The following is a 26,913-nucleotide window of genomic DNA, read 5'->3' as shown; positions in this document are numbered from 1 at the left end:
GCTGAGCCCTACTGGATGAGACTGAACAAGGCCAAGTGTTGTCTAACTGGCATTTGGAATAGCCTTTGGCACTGTTCCACACAGAGCTCTCATGGCCAAACTGGCTGCTCATGGCTTGGTTCAGCAATGCTCTGCTGGATACTGAGCAAGGCCAAGTGTTGGGCCCAGCACTTAGCTCCCAACATGGCCATGAATGCTTCATGCCTGGAGCAGGGTGGCTGGATATTGCCAGGAGCGAAACACCCTGGGGTGTTGCATCGACACCCAGCTGAAGATGAGCCAGGTTGTGCCCAGGTGGCTGAGAGGCCACCAGCATCCTGGCCTAGATCAGTAGTGGTGTGGCCAGCAGGAGCAGGGCAGCAATGCCCCTGCACTCAGCACTGAGCCACAAGTCCACCCCTTGAGTCCTGGGCTGCTGTGGGGCCCTCACTCCCAGACCCGGCAGAGCCAGGCTGCGGTCGGGCAGGGCAGGACAGAGGCCGGGCGGCAGCTGGAAGGGTCACAGCAGACTTCAGTTGCTACCAGGCAGGGCAGTAGCACATCTCCAGGCAGCTCCATTCATTCTGCCACCCGTGGCCAGGTTCTCCCAGCCTCGGGGAGTAGAATAGCTCTCAAGAAATGCCTGGGCAGAAGGGATGAGCTGCTCACCACACAGTGAGCACCAGGTCCCTCTGGGGTGCTGCACACAACGGAGCCTGAACTTTGGGACAGAGGCTTCTGGAGGCTCTCCTCTGTGACGAGCTGGAAAGCAGCATCCTAGGACGTCACTGCCAGGAATTCCATCCCTCAGAGAAGAAGTGCTGGGCTTTGCTCAGTGGATGCAGCTGAGCTCTGGACTCCTGGCAAGAGGAGCCTCCAGTCTTGCATGAAGTCATCACCACCTGGCATTGGATGGCTGTGGAATGGAGCAGAGCTGAGCTCGCCTGTGCTGGGACCTGGCCGGAGCAGCAGGAGGTCCGTTTGGCCTGGGTGAGCGCAGGGCTCTGGTGGGCAGCAAGCTGCCTTTACTGGTTTGGAGCAGCCTGGCATTGTGGTGCGGAGAGGAGCCAGAGGAGTGGAGGATCTCTGGCTGGCACTTGTAGGGCGGGAAAAGGGGGCCAGGGGACTGCTGAGGGCTGGGCTGCCCCTGGCAGCAGCTGTGCCCAGGAGACTGCAGGTCTTCCGTCTGTGCCCAGCAGAACAGCAGTGATCTTCCATGGGAATGCAGCCCCTGTCGGTGACCTTGTGCCCTGGTCTTTGGGTGGTGGCACTGCCCCTTGTGCTGCCAAGACGGAGGCCAGCCCAGAAGATGGCAACTGCGTGCTGGGGCATAATTTCCATTGATGCTAAGGCCACCAAGCACCACTAGGTGACTTTCAGTGGGCCTAAGTTGTCTCTGTCTGCACTGTAAGGCCACCTTGCCCTGGGGGAGTGATGCAGAGTGTGAAAGATGCCTCCCTGGCCAAAAGGGCAGCATCTCCAGACCCATGGAGGGACTTGACCCAAGAGAGCTACTTTGGCTTGGACGTTTCATGGGGATGTTCTACCCAAAGGACAGAGCCCAGATGTGGTGTGGGCACCTCCTTGGGAAGAGACCAAGGTTTCATTTCCTGTGCTGTGGTGGATTTCATGGGACTGGGCAGATCAGCTAAATCCCTCCTGCTTGGCTTCCTCTCCAAACTGGGACATTGCTGTCCCCTAGCCCACACTGCAGGAACACAAAAGACCCGCTTTGGTGGTTTTGTCCAGTGCTAGGAACAAATACATGCTCCCCAAGCACCTGAAGCATCACTTTGGGTCATCTCCTGGAGCTTTAGTTTCCCTTCCTTCTTTTGGGAGGAACTGAAGCCAGTACTGCTGCACCCAGCTCTTCCCCTAGTCAAAGACTTTTCTCCAGGACTTTGAGCTGCTGTTCCTGGGCACTCTTGCACTGGACCAAAGGCTTCTAGAGGAAACTCCAGGTGACACAAATTGTCTGCACCCTCATCACCGATGTCTCCACAGGGCTCTGTCCCCGAGGCCACAAAGTCTCTTTCAAGGGCAGCAAGGAGCAGCAGCAGCCAGACACAACCTGACCTTTGAACTGCTGGGGTAGTGCACAGGCACAATGGGTACTGGATCTGAACTTCTCTGCCCAGGGAGCAGCAAAGCCTCATTTTAATGGGCGTGGGATGTGTGGTGCAGGGGGGGAGGTGTAAGGGGGGAACATGGAGCAGGTGGAGCAGGCAGTCTGTGCATTCCAAGTACCTCAGGCGGTGGGGAAAGGCAGAGGGGCACTCACAGACAGGAACTGAGGATCACAGGAGCTGTGTTCTCCTGCAGTTTGAGAGACCCCACAGGGATCAGCCTGTAGGCTCTCCCAGGAGTGCAATAAGGTTGTTCAGGACTCCTCTGTCTCCTGTGGAGCATTAAGCCCTAGAGACAGACCCTTCCCTTACAGGAGTGTGATAAATGGAATGATAATTTGTGCCAGTCAGATGATTTTGATTAAAGAAAAAACAGGAGCATGAATGATGAGATGAGGGGTCAGACACTGGGAACTTACATGTGTAACTAGAATGAGATTCTTCTTAGACCTTATTACAATCAGCTGTTTGTGATGAATTTGACATGGTTTAGCACAGAGTAAGATTTTAGGTTTTATTACAACCTGTTCTTTATTAATTTTATTTGCTTTAATGTATGTATACTAATGCCCTAGTGAAATGTTAGGAATTAACAGCTCACAGTTGAAGCATTATGAAATAATAAGTTCTTCAAGCATGAGAAAGGAAGAGAAGTTGCTACAGAAGACGTGAACAGAAAGGACAATTGTGAGAATCAACAGAACCTATGTGAAAACACATCCCTCAGAAAGGACTTTGATTGTAACAACAGAGCTAAAAAGACACAATCACGAGGACTTAGCACACAACCCACCGGCTGTGCTGACTAGAGGATTACATCATTGAAAGACCACCAGAAGGACAAACGGATTTCAATAAACCCACCTTTAGATGCGTATGTATTAAGGGAAGAAAATCATTGGTGGGCATTGCTGCACCCAGCACTGTTTTGCATGTCTCTTACTGCTTAAAAATTGCTCTTGTCAAATTAAAACTGTGTTCAATTGACTTTAATTGGCTCGGTCATTCATAACGGGAGTGAGGTGCAGGCAGGAGCAGGGCTGAGCTCATTCGTAGCTGGTCACCGAGATGTGCTCCCATGCCCAGGAGGGCAGATGCCCAGCTGTACTCCAGCAGCTCTCCATGAATGCACTGCAAGCACCTCCCATGGATCTCAGCAGGGCAGGGAGGTCACAGGAGGGTTCTGATGTCACAGCAGGGACTCTGCTGTCACAGAGCCCCACAGTGCTTCAGCAGCTGTTAACAAACAGCCACGCAGCCCCTGGGCTCCACTGCAACAGCGGCGGCAGCAGAGACCACAGAGGTGGCATTTGCAGCAGCAGCAGCAGCAGTTTTGGTGTGGTGTGAGAGCAGGAGCTATGGCCCTGCTCTACCTCCTCCTCCTCTTGGTGGCCCTCCAAGCCAGGCCTCTCCACGCAGCTCCACTGCAAGCGTGGGGAGCAGGTCAGTGAGCGGCGCTGGTGCAGCCTTTCCTGGCCAGCTGCCTCTGCTCCCCGGGAAGCCTGGGCTGGGGCCGGTGGCTTTTCCTCCCCTGCTTCAGCGAGGGCTCCTCTGGGTGCCTGAGAGCTCTCCTGGGGAGAGAGCCCCCAGGGGCGTCTCTAGGGCCATCCACTGCTCCTGCAGGGCTGCTGGACATGGCTGGCAAGTGTGTTTGGAGAGCTGCCAGGTGCCAGCCAAGAGATGCCCAGGCCCCTCTGCAGCTTTGGCAGAGCTGGCCACCTATGGCTGCCACCTTGTCACCTGATCCTCCCCTTGCAGTGCCTGCATTTCCCTGAGGCAGGAGTGGATCCCAACATGCACTGAAACATTTCTCTTCTCTGCTTGCTTCCAGCTGGGGGTCAGGAGCTCAGGCATCTTCCAGCTCCTGAGCTGGACATAGGTGTGGAGCCCTGGGTACAGCCTGGAGGTGAGTTCTCAATGGCCCATTCCTTGAAGGGCCAAACATCGACAGTGTGCCAGAGATTGCCTTAAGAGCTTGTCAGGCTTGAGAGTTTCCCAAGAGCTTGGCTTCTCCTTGAGCCTGAGAACAACCCCTGGGGTAAGTCCTTGGGGAGCATCAACCTTCTGTTTGCTTACAGCTGTGCCCCCAAGGGCAGGACAGCCTGACGTTCCCATTGCTCCTCCAGGTGTGGCCAAGGGGGCAACTGGAAGTGGTGACAGTCCTGTGCCTGCTGGTTCCTCGACTTCTCAGCCACTCCCTGCCCTCCAGCCTGAGAGCAGCCCCACAGGTAAGTCCTGGACAGGAAGGAGGGAGCCAGTGGGGCTCAGTGATGTTCCCCATGGTGCTTGGCCTTGAGAAGCTCTTGGTGGCCCTTGGAGCAGGAGGTGCTGCTGGTGCTGGCTGCCAAGGCAGGAGGCTTGTTGGGGCTGAGCTCAGAGCTTACTTTGGTCCCAGCACAGTGCCACTGCAGGCAGGCTGTAGCTCTTTGCAGGCTGCTCCTGGGCAGAGGGCAGAGCTGAGTGCCGTGGGGTGCCCGGCTCTGAATGCCCCTCAGTGCCACTGCCTGCTGCAGAAGTGTCTGCAGCTGTGCCACAGCAGCTCTTCTCCCCTCTGCTTCTTTGCAGGGTTGCCTGGAGGCCAAGAGGACCCAGCTTCCCAGGTGCCTTCCAGCACTGAGGCTCCAGCAGAAGGCACAGGTAGGTGCTGGCTTTCTCCTGCCTTTGGCAGCTGCCAGCTCCAAGCCCAAGGGACTCCCAGCCGGGCACCTCGGCCTGGTGACGACGCAGACCTGCCTGTGGTGCCCTCTGCTTGGGTGAGCCCCTGCTGGCTGCTGGGGTTGAGTTGTGCCCAGGCAGATGGCAAGAGCTGACTGGAGCTTCTCTGGGTGTTTGCTTACAGCTGTGCCCCCAAGGAGGACTTCTCCAGGAGCTGAGGTGCCTCTCCCACAGGTACCTGCCTGGTATCCTGGGGGTGAGTCTCTGCTGTCCTGACAGCAAGGCACTGCTTGTCTATATTTCAGTTGTGTTAAACTCAGCTAAATCCTTCCTCTTAAGTTCCTCCAAGAGCAAAGTACTCCAATGAGGCAGGGGGAATGGAGAGGGAGGGAAGCTGGGTGCCCTTCACTCTGCCAACCTGTCCCAGAGGCTGGGAGAGTGTCTTTAGGCACTGGCACTGGGGGGAAAAGAGGACTTCCTGGCAGTGAAAATGTGCTTCATGCTTGCCAGTGGTGCACAGGATGGACTAACATTCCCATTGCTCCTCTAGATATGGGCACAGGCATCAGTGGAAATGCTGACACTCCTTGGCAGCAGCCATGCACCGTTGGCAGTGAATATTTGAAGAACTTCATCATGCACACTTTAGCCCGTGGAGCAGAAGTGTTAGCAGCCACTTTCTTCATGATACTTGCATGTCTCTTGTACTGTGCAGTGGCCTTTTACTGCCTCAAGCAAGTCAAAGGGTGAGTCGTGGCTTTTTCCTCCCCACTGCTCCCTTCCATAGCCGCTCAAAGCCAGGAAGCATTTCCAGTCAGGCTGCTGTGGTCAGTGGTTGGGCAAAAGCTGCCACCTGCAGCTGAGGACTTCAGCAGTCTCCTCTCTCCACAGGAAAACCCCTGCAGAACCAGGAGCACAGCTGGAAAAGGGCAGCTCCTCCTCAAGGCTGGAGAACCAGAGGAGCTGCCCTGACACACCTCAAGGCTCCATCTCTGAGCAGATCCCAGAGCAGGCATTGGAGACAGTAGCAGTGGAGCCTCCACCCAGCCCACAGCCCTCCCCGCCCTAAAGCACCCCAGTTCCTGAAAGCCCTCCAGTTCCTCCTCATCCATCCTGGTACCCCCAGTCAGAGTCATCTTGTTCCCACAGCAGTGTTTAATGAAGTGTTGTGTGGCATGGGTCGCTGTGGTGCTTGTGTCTGTGTGCTGAGGCTTGCAGCTGAGGATCTGTGCAGTGCCAGGGAAGGGTAATGCCAGAGCTTGTGGGGGTGGGCAAAGCACCCATCTGAGGCAGAAGTCCCCAGGGACCTCTGAAACGTTCCTTCCTGGAGCGCATTGCCGTGCTGCCAGGGCATTGGAGGGGAGCCGGGGAGCACGGCCCCGGGGGCGGTTCTGCAGCACAGGTGAAGAGCAGCAGCAGGGTCAGGGCTCGGAGCAGCGAGAGCAGCCCAGCGCCTGCAGCGGGGCCTGGCCTGGAGCGGCGCCGCCTCCCCTGGCGGCCCTGCCCTGGCTGCGGGCACACAGAGCCGCGCAGCGCCACACGGAGCGCGGGGCCGGCCCTGAGGCGCCTCGGGGCGTGTGGGGCTTTGGCGCCTTGGCTCCCGGCGCCGCCCGCGCTGAGGCTGGCAGGGGCTCGGCGCCTCCCGCTCCGTGCCGGGCCGGCTCGGGCGCCCTCCTCAGCCGCAGCGGCGGCCACGCAGCGGCCGCGCAGAGGGGCAGTTCATAGACGGCCACGCCGCGCTCTGCTCCCTGCCCTTCCCTCTGTGCCGATCCTGCGCTCCAGCCTCGCCTGCTGCAGCTACTGAAATGGCCGAAATTATCTAAGTGCTGAGCTGGAGGTGGTTTCCACTGCCCTCCTGTTAAGTCTGACCCTTGGAGCACTGCCCATGCTGGATGAAACCGCAGGGTTCCCAAAGGTTGGGAGCGCACCTCCAGGCACCGGCTCTGGAGACTGAGGGAGAATTCCTGGCGAGAGGAATCCGCTGCCAATGCAAGAGGGGTGCCCAGGAGGGAAGAACGTTCCCGCTGCTCCTCCAGGCCTGGCCAGCGAGGGAAGTGCACATGCTGACCATACAGTCTGCCCCGTGGGGACGGACAGAGAGCGCGGCAGATGTGGCAAACCTGAACTTTCCATCCCACTCCAGCAGCTGCCCTTTGCAGCAGGGAGACACTGGAATGTCAACCTGCCCCCACAGCCCTCTTCTCCCTCAGGCCCCTTCTCCATTTCACCCCTGTCCACCTTGTTGCCAAAGATCCTTCCCAGCCCCGCTGGCAGAGCCCCCTTCCTGGCCCCCAGCTAGTGATCAGTTAGCTGCTTGTTTTGAAGTTGTAAATAAATCCAAGCATTTATGGGACACGTTTTGGTGGGGTACTTGGCAGTGTTTGCTGAAGGGTTGCAAGTGATGACCTAAACAGAACTGAAGCCCATCTTGTCCTCCTCTGTACCTGTACCTGACCTGTAGGATGGCTGACAAGCTTTGGGCTTACAGGGTCAATGAAAACCTTTCTTGGGTGTCACAAGTGAGACACCTCTGCTCTTGTAAGAATGCAGTCTGCCAGAGCTAGACTGAGGGCTGCATCTCAGATAACAAGTCCTCAGCTCAGCCTGGCCTGGAGTACTTTTGCTTCTCCTTTTCTCATTTCTCAGACACCCCAAACATGCACATCCAGAGCAGTCCTGCTCAGGAATGCTACTCTCAGCTGCAAAATAAAAGCAGAGTTCAGATCTCATTAGTGAAATATGGAAGCAGCTTTCTACCTACAGCCAACAGTTTCATTCTCTGCAGTGCTGCTTCTGAAGTGATAGAAGTGTGCTGTGGTTCTAGAGCCCTGCACCAGCAGAACACAAGACTGCATGGCTGGTAACACAAGACCAGAGGAGACCTTCCCATTCTCTACAACTCTCTGAAAGGAGACTGAAGCCAGGTGGGATTTGGAATCACAGAATTGTCAGGGTTGGAAGGGACCTCAAGGGTCATCGAGTTCCAACCCTCCTGAACTGGCTGGAGGCTGAGCCCAGAGCGTGGTAGTGAATGGTGCCACATCCAGCTGGCGGCCAGTCACTAGTGGTGTGCCCCAGGGATCAGTGCTGGGCCCCATGCTCTTTAACATCTTTATTGATGATCTGGATGAGGACATTGAGTCCATCATCAGTAAATTTGCTGACGACACCAAGCTGGGGGCAGGAGTTGATCTGCTGGAGGGTAGAGAGGCTCTGCAGAGGGACCTCGACAGGCTGGGCAGATGGGCAGAGTCCAACGGCATGAGATTGAACACATCCAAGTGCTGGGTTCTGCACATTGGCCACAGCAACCCCATGCAGAGCTACAGGCTGGGGTCAGAGTGGCTGAGAGCAGCCAGGAAAAGAGGGACCTGGGGGTGCTGGTCGATGGTAGGCCGAACATGAGCCTGCAGTGTGCCCAGGCAGCCAAGAAGGCCAATGGCATCCTGGCCTGCATCAGGAACAGTGTGGCCAGCAGGAGCAGGGAGGTCATTCTGCCCCTGTACACTGCACTGGTTAGGCCACACCTCGAGTACTGTGTCCAGTTCTGGGCCCCTCAGTTTAGGAAGGATGTTGACTTGCTGGAACGAGTCCAGAGAAGAGCAACGAAGTTGGTGAGGGGTTTGGAACACAGCCCTGTGAGGAGAGGCTGAGGGAGCTAGGGTTGCTTAGCCTGGAGAAGAGGAGACTCAGGGGAGACCTTACTGCTCTCTACAACTCCCTGAAGGGAGGTTGTAGACAGGCAGATGATGGTCTCTTCTCCCAGGGAGCCAGTACCAGAACAAGAGGACACAGTCTCAGGCTGCACCAGGGAAGGTTTAGGCTGGATGTCAGGAGGAAGTTCTACACAGAGTGATTGCCCATTGGAATGGGCTGCCTGGGGAGGTGGAGCCACCATCATTGGAGGTGTTCAGGAGGAGACTTGATGGGGTGCTTGGTGCCATGGGTTAGTTGTTTAGGTGGTGTTGGATTGGTTGATAGGTTGGACGCGATGATCTTGAGGGTCTCTTCCAACCTGGTCTATTCTATTCTATTCTATTCTATTCTATTCTATATGGTGCACTGAGCTCCTGTGTCAACCAAGGCCCTGTACTTCTGAAATGTTGGGATGTACACATCCCAACAGATTCTGTGGCTTCCATTATCCCTCTCCTCCCCCTGGCAGGTGGCAGGGCACCCCTAATTATGGGGATTGCATCCACATGTACAGTTGGCACAGCGTCTGGTGTCAGAGGTGGAATCACTCTTGGAGCTATTGGAGTTGTTCCGGGAAACTGAGGCAGTAACAGCTACACTTCTGGTATTGCTACCTTGGGCTCTGCCACTCTGCAGTTGCCTCAGTCTCCTGAAAAGCTCAGCAGTTGGTTGCCCATCCCATCTGTTCATGTTCTCACCAAACTGATCACCCAGAGTTATCCAAACACTCCCACGCGATTGCCTCTGTGGTCTGTTCTGGCTTGACCTGTTTTGGAATGGCCTCCTTGGAGGACCTCTGTTCCTAGCAGCTGAAACTTGTGTCCATCTGGAGGAAGAAGAATTGGAATCATCCTCCTTTGCCAATTTGGATATGGAGGTTTTAAATTCCTCCTTCAGCTCTTTCATGGAATTCTCAGTCCTTCCAGACAGAGTTTCAATGGCTGAGACCAAAGCAGCGCGTGTGAGACTATCCTCCAGTTGTCTCATTTGGTCAGTGAAATGGCCAACAGTAGGAGGCATTCCCCTGTAATTTACTGCCACGATTCTGCTTGCCAGAATACCAGCATAGTTAGGAGGAGCAAGTTCAAAATGCTTCTTGGCAAGACCTGTTCCCACAGGAATTTCATCAGGGTTCAGGGTACCACGACTTCCATAAAGTATTTCTCTCACAGCAAACTCTTTCAAAGGCTTGATTCCCTCCTCTTCTCCTTTTCTGCCTACCCAGACCCCCCTGTACAAAAAGAAGGGAGAAAGGAGCAGAGAAAGTTGCTGTTAGACTTAACCAAGACAACGCAGCAGAAGCAAATTAGTATCTCTCCAGAGCGAAGAAGTGAGAAGAGTTGTTTTGGTGCAACCGCTTGAAGTTCCTTACCTCTCCAATGGGATTGTTTAGAATCAGCTTTATTTTCCCTTTCACACCCAGCAGTGATTTATTTACATTCTACTACTTTTCTGCTCAAGATCTGTGAAAACATTTTGAAGGCATAGCCTAAAGCTACCACAGCTGTGGAATAGTGTGGTGCTTCGGTCTGACCTGGGGGCGGTGCACAGCTCACTGGATCTTGTAGGTTTTGGAGCTGGGCCTCCCCAGCAGGTAGCCCCCAGAGTCATAATATCTGCTGAGCCTTATTTGGCAGAGCAGCTTTTTGGAGAATTTCAGAGCCCAGGCTACTAAAAGCAGGGTAATTATTGCTCCAGCAATTAAAATGAGGTCTCGCCAAAAGAACTCCACACACTTGATGGGCAGAAGCCTCTTGCAAGCCCCCAGCTCGTTCCCAGTCAGCTGCACCAAGGGCTTCGTGCTCACGGGAGCTGGGCTTGCACACCTGACGCTGGCAAGAGAAGGGGCAGAGACATCTTCCAGCCAGAGTTTTAGATACAGGATCCCACAGTCGCAGTTCCAAGGGTTGTCAAATACTTCCAGCTCCTCCAGGCTGCTCAGGCTGTCCAGGGAGCCGGGAGGAACTGTGGTCAGGCTGTTGTTCTGCAGATAAAGCCTCCTGGTGTCAACGGGCAAGGCAGGCACTTCCCTCAGCCCCCGCGAGCCGCAGTCAACCTGCAAACCCTTCCTGTCTCCCAGGGTCTTGCAGCTGCAGGAGGGAGGACAGGCCCCACTTAGGGCCACGGCGAGCAGCAACGAGACAGGAAATCCCACCAGGGCCGTGAGTTCTGTCTTCTTCATGCTTCAGCTGTCCAGAGAAGAAGAAGAACCTGCTCAGTGTGATGCATTAGCACGTTTCTAAAGGCACGATGAGAACACAGCTGTTTCTTTCTTAGGACTATACATGAGGCTTTGGGGTTTGGTGGAGAGCAAGTTCTCCATGGGAGAGCAATGTACCCTTATGGCCAAGAAGGTCAATGGGATCCTGGGGTGCATCAGGAAGCGTGTGTCCAGCAGATCCAGGGAGGTTCTCCTCCCCCTCTACTCTGTCCTAGTGAGGCCCCACCTGGAATATTGCATCCAGTTCTGGGCTCCCCAGTTCAGGAGGGACAGGGATCTGCTGGAGAGAGTCCAAGGGAGGGCTATATGGAAGCTGAAGGGCCTGGAGCAGTGCCTGGTGAGGAGAGGCTGAGAGCCCTGGGGCCGTTTAGTCTGGACAGGAGAAGACTGAGAGGGATCTGATCAATGTCTATCAATAGCTGAGGGCTGGGGGTCAGGAAGGAAGGGACAGGGACAGCCTCTGCTCACTGTGCCCTGGGATAGGACAAGGGACAAGGGATGGAAACTAGAGCACAGGAGGTTCCAGCTCAACATGAGGAAGAACTTCTTGACTGTGAGGGTCCCAGAGCCCTGGAGCAGGCTGCCCAGAGAGGTTGTGGAGTCTCCTGCTCTGGAGCCTTTGCAGCCCTGTCTGGATGTGTCTCTGTGTGACCTGTGCTGGATTCTATGCTCCTGCTCTGGCAGGGGGGAGTTGGAGAAAGCAAGAAGGTCTCCCCTGAGCCTCCTCTTCTCCAGGCTAAGCAACCCCAGCTCCCTCAGCCTTTCCTCACAGGGCTGTGCTCCAGACCACTCCCCAGCTTTGTTGCCCTCCTCTGGACACCTTCCAGCATCTCAACATCTTTCCTAAACTGAGAAGCCCAGAACTGGACACAGGACTCAAGGTGTGGCCTAACCAATGCTGAGCACAGGGCACAATGACCTCCCTGCTCCTGCTGGCCACACTGTTCCTGATGCAGGCCAGGATGCCCTTGGCCTTCTTGGCCCCCTGGGCACACTGCTGGATCATGTTCAGCTGCTGTCATCCAATACCCCCAGGTCCCTCTCTGCCTGCCTGCTCTCCAGCCACTCTGTCCCCAGCCTGTAGCTCTGCATGGGGTTGTTGTGGCCAATGTGCAGCACCCGGCACTTGGACTTGTTGAATGCCATCCTGTTGGACTCTGCCCATCTGTCCAGCCTGTCCAAGTCCCTCTGCAGAGCTCTCCTGCTCTCTAACAGATCAACTCCTGCCCCCAGCTTGGTGTCATCTGCAAATTTACTGATGATGGACTCAGTCCCCTCCTCCAGATCATTAATAAAGATATTGAACAGGATGGGGCCAAATATCTTTGATTATCTTTATTCTGAATCTAGCTACTCATCCTTCAAGACATCTACTAGAGCTGGTTCTTTTCAAAGCAAGCCTCTTAAAAGGACAGACAGTACACCTGGCTGAAAAACAGTTAGGCAATAGGTATTGAAAAGCTGATCTCTTCTGATTGGATATAGAAGAGAATCTATAAATGAGGAATGAAACATTAGACAGAAATAAGAACAGTTGCCATAATGCAGAAAGGAAGAGTTGGCGAGGTGCCTGACTGCTGCTTACCTCTGTTTCTTCCCTCTTGGTTTCTCTCCTCTGCTTGATCAAGTGTTGGAGTACACAGAGGACTGGAGCTGGCTTTTTAAAGAGTCACTAAGGAAATGTGTTCAAGAAGATAAGCTCCTTCCTGTGTGCAAAAAAGAAACCATTGCCCTTGGAAGATGCTATATATGGTTAGCAACTGGCTGGAGGGCTGAGCCCAGAGAGTGGTGGTGAATGGTGCCACAGCCAGCTGGCAGCCAGGCACCAGTGCTGTCCCCCAGGGATCAGTGCTGGGCCCCATCCTCTTTAACATCTTCATTGATGATCTGGATGAGGGGGTTGAGTCAGTCATCAGCAAGTTTGCAGATGACACCAAGTTGGGAGCAGATATTGGTCAGTTAGAGGGTAGAAAGGCTCTGCAGAGGGACCTGGACAGGCTGGACAGATGGGCAGAGTCCAACAGGATGGCATTTAACAAATCCAAGTGCCAGGGGCTGCACTTTGGCCACAACAACCCCATGCAGAGCTACAGGCTGGGGTCAGAGTGGCTGGAGAGCTGCCAGGGAGAAAGGGACCTGGGGGTGCTGATTGACAGCCAGCTGAACATGATCCAGCAGTGTGCCCAGGTGGCCAAGAAGGCCAAGGGCATCCTGGCCTGCATTAGGAATAGTGTGGCCAGCAGGAGCAGGGAAGTCATTGTGCCCTGTACTCTGCACTGGTTAGGCCACACCTTGAGTCCTGTGTCCAGTTCTGGGCTCCTCAGCTTAGGAAAGAGGTTGAGCTGCTGGAAGGTGTCCAGAGAAGGGCAACAAGGCTGGGGAGGGGTCTGGAGCACAGCCCTGTGAGGAGAGGCTGAGGGAGCTGGGGTTGCTTAGCCTGGAGAAGAGGAGGCTCAGGGGAGACCTTCTTGCTCTCTCCAACTCCCTGCAGGGAGGCTGTAGCCAGGTGGGGGTTGGTCTCTTCTCCCAGGCACCCAGCACCAGAACAAGAGGACACAGTCTGAAGCTGTGCCAGGGGAGGTTTAGGCTGGAAGTGAGGATAAAGTTTTTCCCAGCAAGAGAGATTGGCCCTTGGGATGTGCTGCCCAGGGAGGTGGTGGAGTCACCATCTCTGGAGGTGTTTAGGAAGAGCCTGGCTGAGGCACTTGGTGCCATGGTTTAGTTGATCAGATGGTGCCGGGTGAGAGGTTGGACTTGATCTCTGAGGTCTTTTCCATCCTGGTTTATTCTGTGTTCCGTACCTCATATAAAGTAAAACATAAGAGGAGGGCACTCTTGAAAGGTGTAACTTGGGCTAGAAGTGAGCCTCAGGTTGTCTCGGTGAGAATCATGCCAAGTGAGGAGGGCATTGCTGCTTGCCTGGGAGAAGAGACCAACCCCCACCTGGCTACAGCCTCCCTTCAGGGAGCTGGAGAGAGCAACCAGCACCAGAACAAGAGGACACAGTCTCAAGCTGTGCCAGGGGAAGATTAGGCTGGAGGTGAGGAAAAAGTTCTTCACCGAGAGAGTCGTTTGCCATTGGGATGTGCTGCCCAGAGAGGTGGTGGAGTCACCATCCCTGGAGGTGTTCAAGAGGGGATTGGACGTGGCACTTGGTGCATGGTTTAGTCATGAGGTCTGTGGTGACAGGTTGGACTTGATGATCTTTGAGGTCTCTTCCAACCTTGGTGATTCTGTGACTCTGTGATACTGTGAAAGACAGCTGCAGGTTTCTAAGGCATCTCTTTAATTGCAAACAGAAAGTTCAGCAGAGCGGTACCAAATCTACCTTTGGAGTTAAACAAGGTGAGTAACTGAATCACAAACACAGACACACACCAAGACAGTTTCTACAGGAGCCCTTACATGTGCCCTCCTGGCACAGACTCCTCTGCATTCTCCTAACACAGTCTGTTTGTCACCTCTTTAGGCACCAGCGCTAACCCAGGCTGCCTTTTGCCTCTCAATCAAGCTGGCAAGAGAGCTGTGAACCATGCCCAGGCAGCATCTGACCAGAGCTGTGACGAGGTCAGGTCAGGGTATTTGGAATGCTCTTTATTTGGTTAACCAGCACAGCCACAGGATGGTCAGGCTCTGTCAGAGCCAGATCTTGCTGGGGAGTCCTCGTGGCCGTGCGAAGGCTTCGATGTTGGCCGAGCGCTCCCAGAAGCACCAAAGCAAATCTCCTGGCCGAGCTGATCCATTGCTGGGCTCTGGCGATTTGGACAGGTCCTGCTCCTTCAGGAAGAGCCCCTGCAGGGAGCAGGAGCGCTGCTCAGCTGGTGGTGCAGGCTGCAGCTGGCAGTGCTGCTCAGCAGGAGATGAGCAGCGGGTTGGACAAGGCCTGGCCGCTTTGGGCCTTCTCCGCAGGCTGGCTCTGCAAGAGCTCGCAGGCTGCCAGCTCCTGGTGGAGAGTATCCAGGACTTCAAAGAGGTGTGCCTTTCCTTGGGGAAGAAAATGGCAGCTGTCAGCTTTGGGACCAAGACAGGAGGCTGCAGTTTACCAAAGCTAACACAAGCTCTCTGCTCCACAGGGGCCGTGCCAAGTCAGTGCCATCAGATGTTCAATGCTGAGAGCACGTAAGGAGCTCCTGTAAAAGTGTGAGTGGAAGCAGGTGCAAGGACTGCTGCCTGGATCTCCTGCTGCAGCCACTGCCCCCTGCAGTGAACACAGGCTAGCCCAGCTCACAGCAAAGAGCTGCCAACCCACACACACTGACTCTTGTCAAAGAGGGAGGAGAGAGGGGATGGGAGGGGAGGGGAGGGGAGGGGAGGGGAGGGGAGGGGAGGGGAGGGGAGGGGAGGGGAGGGGAGGGGAGGGGAGGGGAGGGGAGGGGAGGGGGGGGGTGGGGAGGGGAGGGGAGGGGAGGGGGATCAGGTTGGAAAAGACCTTCAAGATCATTGAGTCCAACCTATCACCCAACACCATCTGATCAACTAAACCATGGCACCAAGTGCCTCAGCCAGTCCCCTCTTGAACACCTCCAGGGATGGGGACTCCACCACCTCCCTGGGCAGCACATCCCAAGGGCCAATCTCTCTTGCTTGGTAGAATTTCTTCCTAACATTCAGCCTAAACCTCCCCTGACACAGCTTGAGACTGTGTCCTCTTGTTCTGGTGCTGGGTGCCTGGGAGAAGAGACCAACCCCCACCTGGCTACAACCTTCCTTCAGGGAGTTGTAGACAGCAAGAAGGTCTCCCCTGAGCCTCCTCTTCTCCAGGCTAAGCAACCCCAGCTCCCTCAGCCTCTCCTCACAGGGCTGTGCTCCAGACCCCTCCCCAGCTTTGTTGCCCTTCTCTGGACACCTTCCAGCAGCTCAACATCTTTCCTAAACTGAGGGCCCCAGAACTGGACACAGGACTCAAGGAGATGTCTGCTTACAAAGGCTTAGGAAAGCTGCTGAAGTCCTATCAAGAGCACAGGCAGGAATTCAGCAGCAGAGCAGATGGTTCATGGCAATGGTGATGCAGCAGGGACAGAGAGCTGCATAAGGTCACCTCACTTGTTAGGGTGGTTTTAGGAAGCTGTGCTGCAGTTACAGAGGGAGGTACTTGGCTTCAGCAGCATCACTGAGGGCTTCCTGTGCAAGTACCTTCTGGACACTTGTGTGCTGTGGTAATTAATAGTCTCTCCTCTTGTTCTCACCAGGACAACATCTGTCCTATGGCTCAGAGATGGTTTTTCTCCACGTTGATCTCCTGGGGTCAAGAGAGGTCTGTTTGCTTCCTCTGCAGCCTCTCTGGAGCAGCACAGCTTAGCTCTGGGCTGCCTGTGCCCTGGATTGCTGGACACAGATAAGAAGAAGGCTTTGCAGCTGCAGAACCCAGAAGGGTTTGTGCATTATCCTCCTTAACTCACTGCTAGTAACATTCTCCCAAAGGAAACCCTCAGGCCACCTCCAGCCTTTTAGAATCTTTTGACCACTGCCTGCCAATTAAAAGCCCCTCCAGGCCATTTGCTTAGGCTGAGCACAGGATGGTCATTTCTTGAAGGTAAGTACAAATGCTCTGCTAATAGGAACAAAGTCATCAAACCTCAACCTCCAGGCTGTGAGCCCCGTGATGGGCCCTGCAAAGGCAGCTCTGGCACATCAGACCACTGTCAGGGGAAAGGAGCTGGCAGGTTTAATTTGCATGAGAGGAACACAAAAAGCTATTACTAGAGGAGTGAGCAGGTCTGAGCCAGTTTCTCTCCAGAAGGACTCTGGTTTGTCTAGCTTGTTTGGGTTGCAGCAGAGGAACCCAACAGCAAACCTGGTACACAGGTGCCTTACACACTTAGCTGTGCTTTCCACTTTCTCCTCTCACTGAAGCCCTACAGACAGGAGTGGGATACTCAGTTGTTCCCCTAAGGCCACATTCTAATGTAAAATTGGCTAAGAAAAACAGCCTTGGATGTGTTCCTGAAAGCCCAGAAAGCCTCACTTTCTGTGGGTAACCTTGCATCATGCTTCTTTCCCCCTAGCCAGTCTCCCAGTATTTGACCTATTTCTTCCCTCCTCATCTGCTCAGTATTATTTGCCCCAAAGGACACACTTGTCCTGCTTCTTGGTCTTTATAGGTGACTCATGGCCTGCAGCAAGAGAAGTGTGGCCAGCAGGGCCAGGGAGGGGATTCTGCCCCTCTGCTCCACTCTGCTGAGACCACAGCTGGAGCTCTGGGTCCAGTGCTGGAGCCTCTGTGCCAGGAAGGATCTGGAGGTGCTGGAAGGTGTCCAGAGGAGGGCCACGAGGATGAGCAGAGGGCTGGAGCTGCTCTGCTGTGAGGACAGACTGAGGGAGTTGGGGTTGTTCAGTCTGGAGAGGAGAAGGCTCTGAGGAGACCTTCTTGTGGCCTTGCAGTATCTGCAGGGGGCTCCAAGAAAGCTGGGGAGGGACTTTTGAGGGTGTCAGGGAGGGATAGGACTGGGAAAGATGGAGCAAAACTAGAAATGGGGAGATTGAGATTGGATGTGAGGAAGAAGTTGTTCCCCATGAGGGTGGTGAGAGACTGGCACAGGTTGCCCAGGGAGGTGGTGGCAGCCTCCTGCAGGTGTTTGCAGCCAGGCTGGATGTGGCTGTGAGCAACCTGCTGTAGTGTGAGGTGTCCCTGGCCATGGCAGCGGGGTTGGGACTGGCTGAGCCTTGAGGTCCCTTCCAGCCCTGACAATTCAGTGATTGTATAGAGACTCTATGATTTCTTTTCTTACCAGGCTGGGGGTCACTGCAGGATTCCAAAGTGCTCAGCAGGATCTTCCCCAGGGCTCGCTTGGACACATGCTTTAAAACACAGAGCAGTGTTAGGGCACGGGGAAGGCCTCCTCCTCTTTACAGCGGGGCAAGAGACTCGAGCAGCGTGTGCGAATTAAACCAAGGTGACACTGCAGCCTGGCAACACAAACCCTGACAGTGCCTTCAGTGTAGCTGAGATACTGCTCAAATAATAGCAGCCTGTGGAAGGCTGCAGTCCTTTAATATGGCTTCAGACAGAGCAATCATGATTATTCAGTGGCACAATACAGACTTCCCCAGAGTCTGTGCCTGAAGTGCCCTAAGTGGCAGGCGGTGTAAGCAGGGCATGCACCACCAAAGCTTGCTCAGTCCTCTGCCTCTGTTGAAATGCGATCCAACAGACTTTGTGGTGTGGTCTCAAGAGTGGCTGCTGGGCCCCAGCTGTTCTGAGAACCATTTGGAGCCCTTTTAGGTACAAAGAACCTGCAAGAGCTTGTGAGTGCTGTGCCCACCGATGGTTACACGCTCAAGTGGAAGGAACGTGACCCGCAGCGAGAGGACTGGAAAAGCTACTCGGGGTCAGAAGGGTCTTTTTCTGGCAGCAACCTCCTGGGACGTTGCATAAGGTGTCTGGAAAAACAAACCTCCTTAATTTGCATCCAGACACCACTGCCTGCTTGCTGGGAGATGGGTTTGCAATCAGTTTAATCAGCACTTGGAGTGCCCAGATCTGCAGGGGCAGCTCGTTCTTGTTAAAGCTTCAAGAAGTGAAAATAGATGGAAGATGCTCTGGCAGAAAGAGGATGTACCTCCCACCAGCCCAGGCAAAGCTGGGCCTGCTTTTACTGGTCATCTGCCTTCTGCTGGTCTCCCCCAGTGGGGACTGGGGCACAGTGGGCAGCAGTGTGCTGGGATTTGACCTGACCTCAGCCACACAGCGTCAGGTTTCAACAGGCCCAATGGGAGGTGCGGTTGCCTCTGGACAGTCCCTGCTTTGTGGTAGCTTCTCTTGCAAATGAGAGGCTTGGGATATGGACAACATGAAGGTGACCATGCTGGGGATATGGACAACATGAAGGTGACCATGCTGGGGATATGGACAACATAAAGGCTGGGGAAGTGCCACCTGACCCCACAGGAATAAGCTCTCTCTTGTCTGAAGTCCATCCCACCAGGGATTTGGGGGACGCTTGCTGAGTTCTACTGGGAACCCTGTCCAGGATCTTGCTGGTTGGCAGCTGTGTCAGTGCTGTGGGAGCTGGCAGCACAGGGTGGCATGGTTCCAGCAATGACTGGCATCAAGTGCTGTTATCCCTGCCACGTGGCACAGTGTGTGCTGGACTGTCTCCTAGGCAGCAGTGAGCTGCAGTGATACGACTGGCCACTGAATGGCATCTTGAAGCCCTGACACAGAAGAGCAAATCATGCTTGTTGCCAGCCATGGTCTTCAGCCTTTGCTGCTTTGCTGATGCCTGTGTCAGACTTGCAACAGGAAAGCAGAATTTCCATGTCAAGTGCTCAAACAGGAGACCACCAAATTATGGGATATTGCACTCGCTCCCTAGAGCCGTCGGTGGAACATGAGCATAGTTCAAACAAAGTCAAGGGATCTTCTGAGGAGGCTTTCTTATCTCACACCTAACAGGCAAGGCTTTGCTGGAAACCAAAGAGAACCCTCACTCATCATCCAAGAAATCAGTTCCTAGCAGTCCAGTGCACCCCATGCCCTACAGATGATGCCATTTGCCCAGCTTTTGGCCAGCCCTTACCATTAGCATTGCCCAGCAGGAGATTTCATCTGATTCTTTTTGGAAGGGCTGAGCTGCCACCCTGGCCACATACCTCTGGGATGTTACTGCTTCAGCTTTGATCAATCCATATTTGGATTATGAATGGGGAAAGAAACTTCTCACCACAAATAGCTTTCTGGGAAACAGGAAGGGGGTTTGCCCCTCCACTTAGTGTGATGTTAGGATGCAGTTAAACAAAAGGTCCTTTTCCAGAAGGGAAAAATTATCTTCTAGAATCCTTCTGGTTAACAGCATTTTGGTTCTCCTGGTGGCCTCTGCTTAGAGGATAAAGAGAACTTGGAGTGCCAGACCCCAGGATATCACTAGGCTGCTTTCAGAAAGGCAGCACCAGGGGGCTAGAGGTTTTTCTGCAATCCCTGGGCAGTTCTCAGGGCAAACACATGTCCAAGTATGTGCTGGTGTAAAGGACTTTGCACTTACTAGAAGGTATAAAGATGCTTTTTTTCAGTTTGGAAGGGCCATTACCCAAAGCAGTTTCAAGTCTCTGGGCTGCCCCTTATTACCATACCAAGTCTCGAAGCTGCTGAAGAAGCTGTAGGACATCCATGAGCTTTTCTTCCACCAGTGACAGCCTGACTCTCTCAGTCTCCAACATCTGCAGCTCCATCTTCAACAGTTCAGTCTCCTCCACCTTTTGCTGCAGTTCACCTGGCAGTGGGCCTCTCATCTGGACAATGGCACAGGAAGTTAAAAGCACTGGAGCTGTGCACTCTCTCCCCCAACAACTGCAGTGCCCTCCAGAACATTCTTTGCATAGACTCACAGAATCAATAAGGCTGGAAAAGACCTCAGAGATCATCAAGTCCAACCTGTCACAACAGACCTCATGACTAAACCATGGCACCAAGTGCCACGTCCAATCCCCTCTTGAACACCTCCAGGGATGGTGACTCCACCACCTCCCTGGGCAGCACATCCCAATGGTGAACGACTCTCTCAGTGAAGAACTTTCTCCTCACCTCCAGCCTAAACTTCCCCTGGCACAGCTTGAGACTGTGTCCCCTTGTTCTGGTGTTGGCTGCCTGGGAGAAGAGACCAACCCCCACCTGGCTACAGCCTCCCTGCAGGGAGTTGTAGACACCAAGAAGGTCTCCCCTGAGCCTCCTCTTCTCCAGGCTAAGCAACCCCAGCTCCCTCAGCCTCTCCTCACAGGGCTGTGCTCCAGACCCCTCCCCACCTTTGTTGCCCTTCTCTGGACACCTTCCAGCAGCTCAACATCTTTCCTAACCTGAGGAGCCCAGAACTGGACCCAGGACTCAAGGTGTGGCCTCAGCAGTGCTGAGCACAGGGCACAAGGACTTCCCTGCTCCTGCTGGCCACACTCTTCCTGATGCAGGCCAGGATGCCCTTGGCCTTCTTGGCCACCTGGGCACACTGCTGGCTCATGTCCACCACTCCCCCCAGGTCCCTTTCTGCCTGGCTGCACATACAAACCTGGTCTTATCCACAATAAACTTCAGCCACTCTGACCCCAGCCTGTAGCACTGCCTGGGGTTGCTGTGGCCAATGTGCAGAACCTGGCACTTGCCCTTGGACTCTGCCCATCTGTCCAGCCTGTCCAGGTCCCTCTGCAGAGCCTCTCTGCCCTCCAGCAGATCAACTCCTGCCCCCAGCTTGGTGTCATCTGCACATTTACTGATGATGGACTCAATGCCCTCATCCAGATCATCAATGAAGATACTGAACAGGCTGGGGCCCAGTACTGATCCCTGGGGCACACCACTGGTGCCTGGCTGCCAGCTGGCTGTGGCACCATTCCCCACCACTCTCTGGGCTCAGCCTCCAGCCAGTTGCTAACCCAGCTCAGAGTGCTGCTGTCCAAGCCAGGGGCTGACAGCTTGGCCAGGAGTTTGCTGTGGGGGACAGTGTCAAAGGCCTTGCTGCAGTCCAGGCAGACCTCATCCACAGCCTGCCCCACATCCACCAGGCACTCACCTGGGCATGGAAGGAGATCAGGTTGGTGAGGCAGGACCTGCCCTTCCTAAATCCATGCTGGCTGGGCCTGATCCCTTGGCTATCTTTCAGGTGCACTGTGATTGCCCCCAAGATGATCTCCATTTTGCAGCAAGCCCATTCTCCAAGGTGCTGGGGATAGGGGAGAATCAATAGTTGCTAGGAAATGCATGCAGAGCACAATGGCAGCTCCTCCAACACTGGCTGCCAGCAGAGCAGTCACAAGTTTTAAACCCTAGTGTGGCTGCTAACCTTTTGCATTCCTGTCATCTTCTGTGAGGCAGAACTGAGGTGCATGTCCTCACCAATGTCAGCACATCTCTGGCTTGCAACTCCTACATATCAATCACAGAATCACAGACAGTTTGGGTTGGAAAGGACCTTTCAAGATCATCAAGTGCAGCCCCACTGCAGTCAGCTGGGAGGTCTGCAATGAGACCAGGTTGCTCAGAGCCCCACCCAGTCATTAAGTGAAACAAGAAGGTAATTAGCTAATTTTCATCCCCATCATCATAGAATGGTTTGGACTGGAAGGGATCTTAAAGATCACCTAGTTCTTACCCCCTGCTGTGGGCAGGGACACCCAGCCTGGCCTTGAACACCTCCAGGGAGGGGTCCTCCACAGCCTCCTGGGGCAACTTGTTCCAGTGTCTCACCACTCTGACTGGCAATCTCCAGTCTCTGTCTCCCCTCTTCAGCTCAAACCATTAACCCTTGTCCTAGCACTACAAGCCCTGGAGCAGCTCTGTGAGGAGGAAAGGCTGAGAGCCCTGGGGCTGCTGAGCCTGAAGAAGAGCAGCCCCAGGGGGGATCTGATCAGTGCTCAGCAACAGCTAAAGGGTTGGAGGCAAGAGGGGCTGGGGCCAGACTCTTGTCAGTGGTGTCCAGCAACAGGACAAGGGGCAAGAGGCATGAACTGGAACCCAGGAGGCTCCATCTGAACATGAGGACACACTTCTTTGCTGTGAGCCCTGGAGCAGGCTGCCCAGAGAGGTTGTGGAGTCTCCTTCTCTGGAGACTTTCAAAAGCTACTTGGACACCTTCCTGTGCAGCCTGATCTAGGCAAACCTGTGTGAGCAGGGGAGTTGGACTGGATGATGCCCAGAGGCCCTTCCAAGCCCCACCACGCTGAGATTCTGTGAACAAAAGCAATCTTCTCTCTCAGTCACTCCTGTGCCCAGCATTCTGAACCCCCTCCCCTCTCTGTAATGCCTTGTTGCAAGCCCCAGTCTAAATGTACTCACTAAGATGCCACTGGGAAACAGAATCATGTTTGGGTTGTGAGCCAGATCTGATGCCTCTGTTAATCCCTTGGTGTTGTCCTCCTTTGCATCTTTAGTGCAGTTTGCAGTTCTAGAAATAACTAAGGAGGGAGCTGAACTCACCAAGGTCTTATGTGCATGCTACTCACACAGCCCTTTTCTGGGTGGAAATTTCTACCCTCATTAATTTGAATAGGTGGTAATGGATGGGAGGGAACTGCCAGGCCACCAAAGCACAAGAGTCGTCAGAGTGAAAGAGGAAAGCAATCCCTCAGCCTTCCAGAAGGTCATTTTGGGGTTTGGCAGTGCTAATGGGATGTGTTAGCTAGTGCTCATTCCCCTGTCTGATGGAAAGCAGCCTGTTCACTAGCTGTCCATGAGCCATCACCACTCTCTTGAGCTCTACAATAGCTCCAGAAGTTTGGATGACTTCGGTACCCCTCTGTGAACACCCCTTTGAGATGAACACATGAAAACTTTCCCCTGTGGAGAGCCAGCTTTGTCATCCCCCATGTGGCAGCAGCTCAGCTGGGACTCTGCAGGCTGTGGGAGGTCTTCCATGGATTAAACAGCTGGTTTCCTTAATGATATTGCTGATTGCCTCCACGCTGTAAATGCCATCTGGCACAGGCCTGGACTGAAGGCACAAAGGAGTTCTGTTCCCCTGGACAGCTGAGGCCATGTCATGCCAATTAACAGAGAGCTGCAAAGGTCATTTGGTTGAAGTCTAAAACAGACTTTTCTGATACACAGTTAGCCTGCTTCAACAGCCACCTCATCACCTGCAAGGCTGCTGCTTTCCTGATGTCTTTCTTTCACTCATAGGTGAGAAGTAGCATTTTTTGGGTCTACTTCTTGTGCTTTTAGACAGTGGCTTAGTGTACCCTCAAAAGATTCACCCATATCATCTTCCCTGACTAGGTCACATCTAGGAGCTGTATTTACCTCATCAACAACTGCACTCAGATGATAACAAAGCAAGTATTAGGAGTGACAGAAGGAAAAACTTCTACACCTTTAAGGTGACAGAGCCCTGGAGCAGGCTGCCCAGAGAGGTTCTGGAGTCTCTTTCTCTGCAGAGCTTCCAACCCACCCCGGCCATTGTGATCCTGGGCAAGCTGCCCTGATTTAGCAGGGGGGTTGGAATGGCTGATCTCCAGAGGTCCCTTCCAACCCCCACCAAGCTGGGATGCTCTGATTCTGTGATAGTTAAGCCTAAGCTACTTCCAAAATATAGACACTGAGGAGGGATGGTCAGTAGTGAATGGTGCCACATCCAGCTGGCAGCCAGGCCAGGATCAGTGCTGGGCCCCAGCCTGTTCAATATCTTTGTTGATGATCTGGAGGAGGGCACTGAGTCCATCAGCAGTAAATGTGCAGATGACACCAAGCTGGGGGCAGGAGTTGATCTGCTGGAGGGTAGAGAGGCTTTGCAGAGGGACCTGGACAGGCTGGACAGATGGGCAGAGGCCAAGGGCAGGAGATTGAACACATCCAAGTGCCAGGTTCTGCACATTGGCCACAGCAACCCCAGGCAGTGCTACAGGCTGGGGTCAGAGTGGCTGAGAGCAGCCAGGCAGAAAGGGACCTGGGAGGAGTGGTGGACAGCAGCTGAACATGAGCCAGCAGTGTGCCCAGGTGGCCAAGAAGGCCAAGGGCATCCTGGCCTGCATCAGGAAGAGTGTGGCCAGCAGGAGCAGGGAAGTCCTTGTGCCCTGTGCTCAGCACTGGTTAGCCCACACCTTGAGTCCTGTGTCCAGTTCTGGGCTCCTCAGCTTAGGAAAGATGTTGAGCTGCTGGAAGGTGTCCAGAGAAGGGCAACAAAGCTGGGGAGGGGTCTGGAGCACAGCCCTGTGAGGAGAGGCTGAGGGAGCTGGGGTTGCTTAGCCTGAAGAAGAGGAGGCTCAGGGGAGACCTTCTTGCTCTCTCCAGCTCCCTGAAGGGAGGTTGTAGCCAGGTGGGGGTTGGTCTCTTCTCCCAGGGAAGCAGCACCAGAACAAGAGGACACAGTCTCAAGCTGTGCCAGGGGAGGTTTAGGCTGGAAGTGAGGATAAAGTTCTTCCCAGCAAGAGAGATTGGCCCTTGGGATGTGCTGCCCAGGGAGGTGGTGGAGTCACCATCCCTGGAGGTGTTCAAGAGGGGACTAGATGTGGCACTTGGAGCCATGGTTTAGTTAGTCATGAGGTGCTGGGTGATAGGTTGGACTTGATGATCTGGAAGGTCTTTGCCAACCTGGTTAATTCTATTCTATTCTATTGTAAACTACCTGGAAGTGCTGGATTAAGGCTTGGGCCTGATGGTCTTACAGGTCTTTTCCAACCAAAATGGTTCTGTGACTCTGTGCAGTGCTTGCACTGGAATATGAAGCACATTTTCAGTTCTCCTCATTCCTAAGGACAGCAGAGCTTGGAGAGTGCACAGAAGCACAACAGAAATGATGGTTTTCATAGCAAGAGGGATGAGGCAGACTAGGAATGGTGACAACTAAGGAGAATTTCTGGCAGTAGAAATCTGTAACATCATGAAGCAAGGATCTTTTGCTGATTCCCAAGCACGACCACAAGGGGACAGTGGATGGTCAGCCAACAGATCTGAAGCTAGCAAACTCAAATCCTCTGAACCTGTTCCTTTCTAACCAGGGTGTGGGAGTCCTTGCTCTGAGATACCAAAAGCATCAATATCTTTAAAGAAAGGAAAGAAAAATCCATGGTGGAATGGAATGGAATGGAGTGGAGTGGAGTGGAGTGGAGTGGAGTGGAGTGGAGTGGAGTGGAGTGGAGTGGAGTGGAATGGAAGGGAATGGAGTGGAGTGGAATGGAATTAACCAGGATGGAAAAGACCTTCCAGATCATCAAGTCCAACCTCTCACCCAATACCATCTGATCAACTCAACCATGGCACCAAGTGCCACATCCAATCCCCTCTTGAACACCTCCAGGGATGGTGACTCCACCACCTCCCTGGGCAGTACATCCCAAGGGCCAATCTCTCTTGCTGGGAAGAACTTTATCCTCACTTCCAGCCTAAACCTCCCCTGGCACAGCTTGAGACTGTGTCCTCTTGTTCTGCTGCTGGGTGCCTGGGAGAAGAGACCAACCCCCACCTGGCTACAACCTCCCTTCAGGGAGTTGGAGCGAGCAAGGTCTCCCCTGAGCCTCCTCTTCTCCAGGCTAAGCAGCCTTCAATCATTTAACTAGAGGACAGTGTGTGGAGAGCCTGTGTCTGGCACACACCTCATCCTTCACACACTTGGGTGGGAACCACAGTAGCAGTGTAGATGTTACAGCAAAGCAGGAGATGTCTGAGCTGACAAACTAACAGCACAGTGAGCAGCATCAGTAACAGGGCATGGAATGGTCAGAACAAAATACAGAAGCACACACATGCAGCCACTCAAAGGCACAGAAATGACTCTGCCATACTCTGCTTGCCACCTGTTACCTCTTCCATATTTGCTTCCAGCTTTTTCACCTCATGCCCTTTAAGCTGAAGTTGCTGGGGTAGCTGTGTGGCTCTCTCTGTCAGCTCTGCAGGGGCTGTTTCTTGCCCATCAGGACTGGTGGTCTCCAAGTAAGACATTAGCTTCTTCCACATTCTTTCATCACACCTACATATGCATTAAAAAGAAAAGAAAAAGAAGTTATTGAAAGCTGCCACTGAAGGTCTGTGCTTGTAACAGGCAGTTTGACAACACAGATCATAAATTAGGGTCCTGATCAGCCTTAGGTGGGAAGATCCACCATGGGGTTTGCCCCAAAAGCTGGGCTGGGTGGCCAAAGGGGTTGCTGATTTTGCCCATATGCTATCTCTGCTTCTTGATGAATCCATGGTGCCTTCAGGTCTGTTCTCCAGGGGTCAGAGCTAGGTACAGTCTTGTTCAACATCCTCATCGAGTTTGCTGATGATACCAAACCAACACCCAGTCAGGCTGTGCTGCCATTCAGTGAGACCTGGCCAGGCTGGAGAGTTGGGTGGAGGGGAACCTCATGAAGTTCAACCAGGGCAAGTGTAGGGTCCTGTGCCTGGGAAGGAATAACCCCCTGCACCAGTACAGGTGAGGGCTGGCCTGCTGGAAAGCAGCTCCCCAGAGGGGACCTGAGGGTGCTGGTGAACAAGAAGCTCACCATGAGCCAGCAATGTGCCCTCATGGCCAAGGGGCAAATGATCTCCTGGGATGCATTGAGTGCATTAAGGGAGATTCTCTTCTCCTGCTGCCCTAGTGAGGACACATCTGGACTACTGGCTCTAGTTCTGGGCTCCCCAGATCAAGAGAGACAGGAAACTACTAAAGAGAGTCCAGCAGAGCCTACAAAGCTGCTGAGGGGCCTGGAGCATCTCTGCCAGGAAAGGCTGAGAGCCCTGGGGCTGTTGAGCCTGGAGAAGAGCAGCCTGAGAGGGGATCTGAGCAATGCTCAGCAAGAGCTAAAGGGTTGGGGGCAAGAGGCTGGGGCCAGACTCTT

General features: G+C 54.0%; 2 protein-coding genes across 2 annotated transcripts in view; both read right to left on the bottom strand.

The window, feature by feature from the left end:
* Positions 1 to 9,998: 9,998 nt before the first annotated feature.
* Positions 9,999 to 10,638, bottom strand: GP9 (glycoprotein IX platelet). Its single transcript, XM_009910862.2, has one exon. It carries the CDS (start codon positions 10,636 to 10,638, stop codon positions 10,009 to 10,011), a length of 630 nt encoding a protein of 209 aa, XP_009909164.2. The 3' UTR covers positions 9,999 to 10,008.
* Positions 10,639 to 14,222: 3,584 nt separating this feature from the next.
* EFCC1 (EF-hand and coiled-coil domain containing 1) overlaps positions 14,223 to 26,913 on the bottom strand; it is an 82,341-nt gene continuing 69,650 nt past the window's right edge. The window contains exons 5-8 of the mRNA XM_054161662.1: positions 25,895 to 26,060; positions 19,747 to 19,905; positions 17,406 to 17,475; positions 14,223 to 14,661 (exon numbers count right to left, since the gene is read on the bottom strand). Coding sequence (XP_054017637.1) covers positions 14,528 to 14,661; positions 17,406 to 17,475; positions 19,747 to 19,905; positions 25,895 to 26,060 — 529 coding nt within the window. The 3' untranslated portion in view covers positions 14,223 to 14,527. The remainder of the gene's footprint in view (positions 14,662 to 17,405; positions 17,476 to 19,746; positions 19,906 to 25,894; positions 26,061 to 26,913) is intronic.

This window comes from Dryobates pubescens, chromosome 1 (assembly GCF_014839835.1).
Source record: "Dryobates pubescens isolate bDryPub1 chromosome 1, bDryPub1.pri, whole genome shotgun sequence".
Lineage (NCBI taxonomy): Eukaryota > Metazoa > Chordata > Aves > Piciformes > Picidae > Dryobates > Dryobates pubescens.
Note: the sequence above shows the minus strand (reverse complement) of the source record. Positions and strands in the feature narration are given on the sequence as shown.

Bases quoted from the DNA above. Each gene is read 5' to 3' on its own strand.
- GP9 (XM_009910862.2), bottom strand. From the start codon at position 10,638: ATGAAGAAGACAGAACTCACGGCCCTGGTGGGATTTCCTGTCTCGTTG.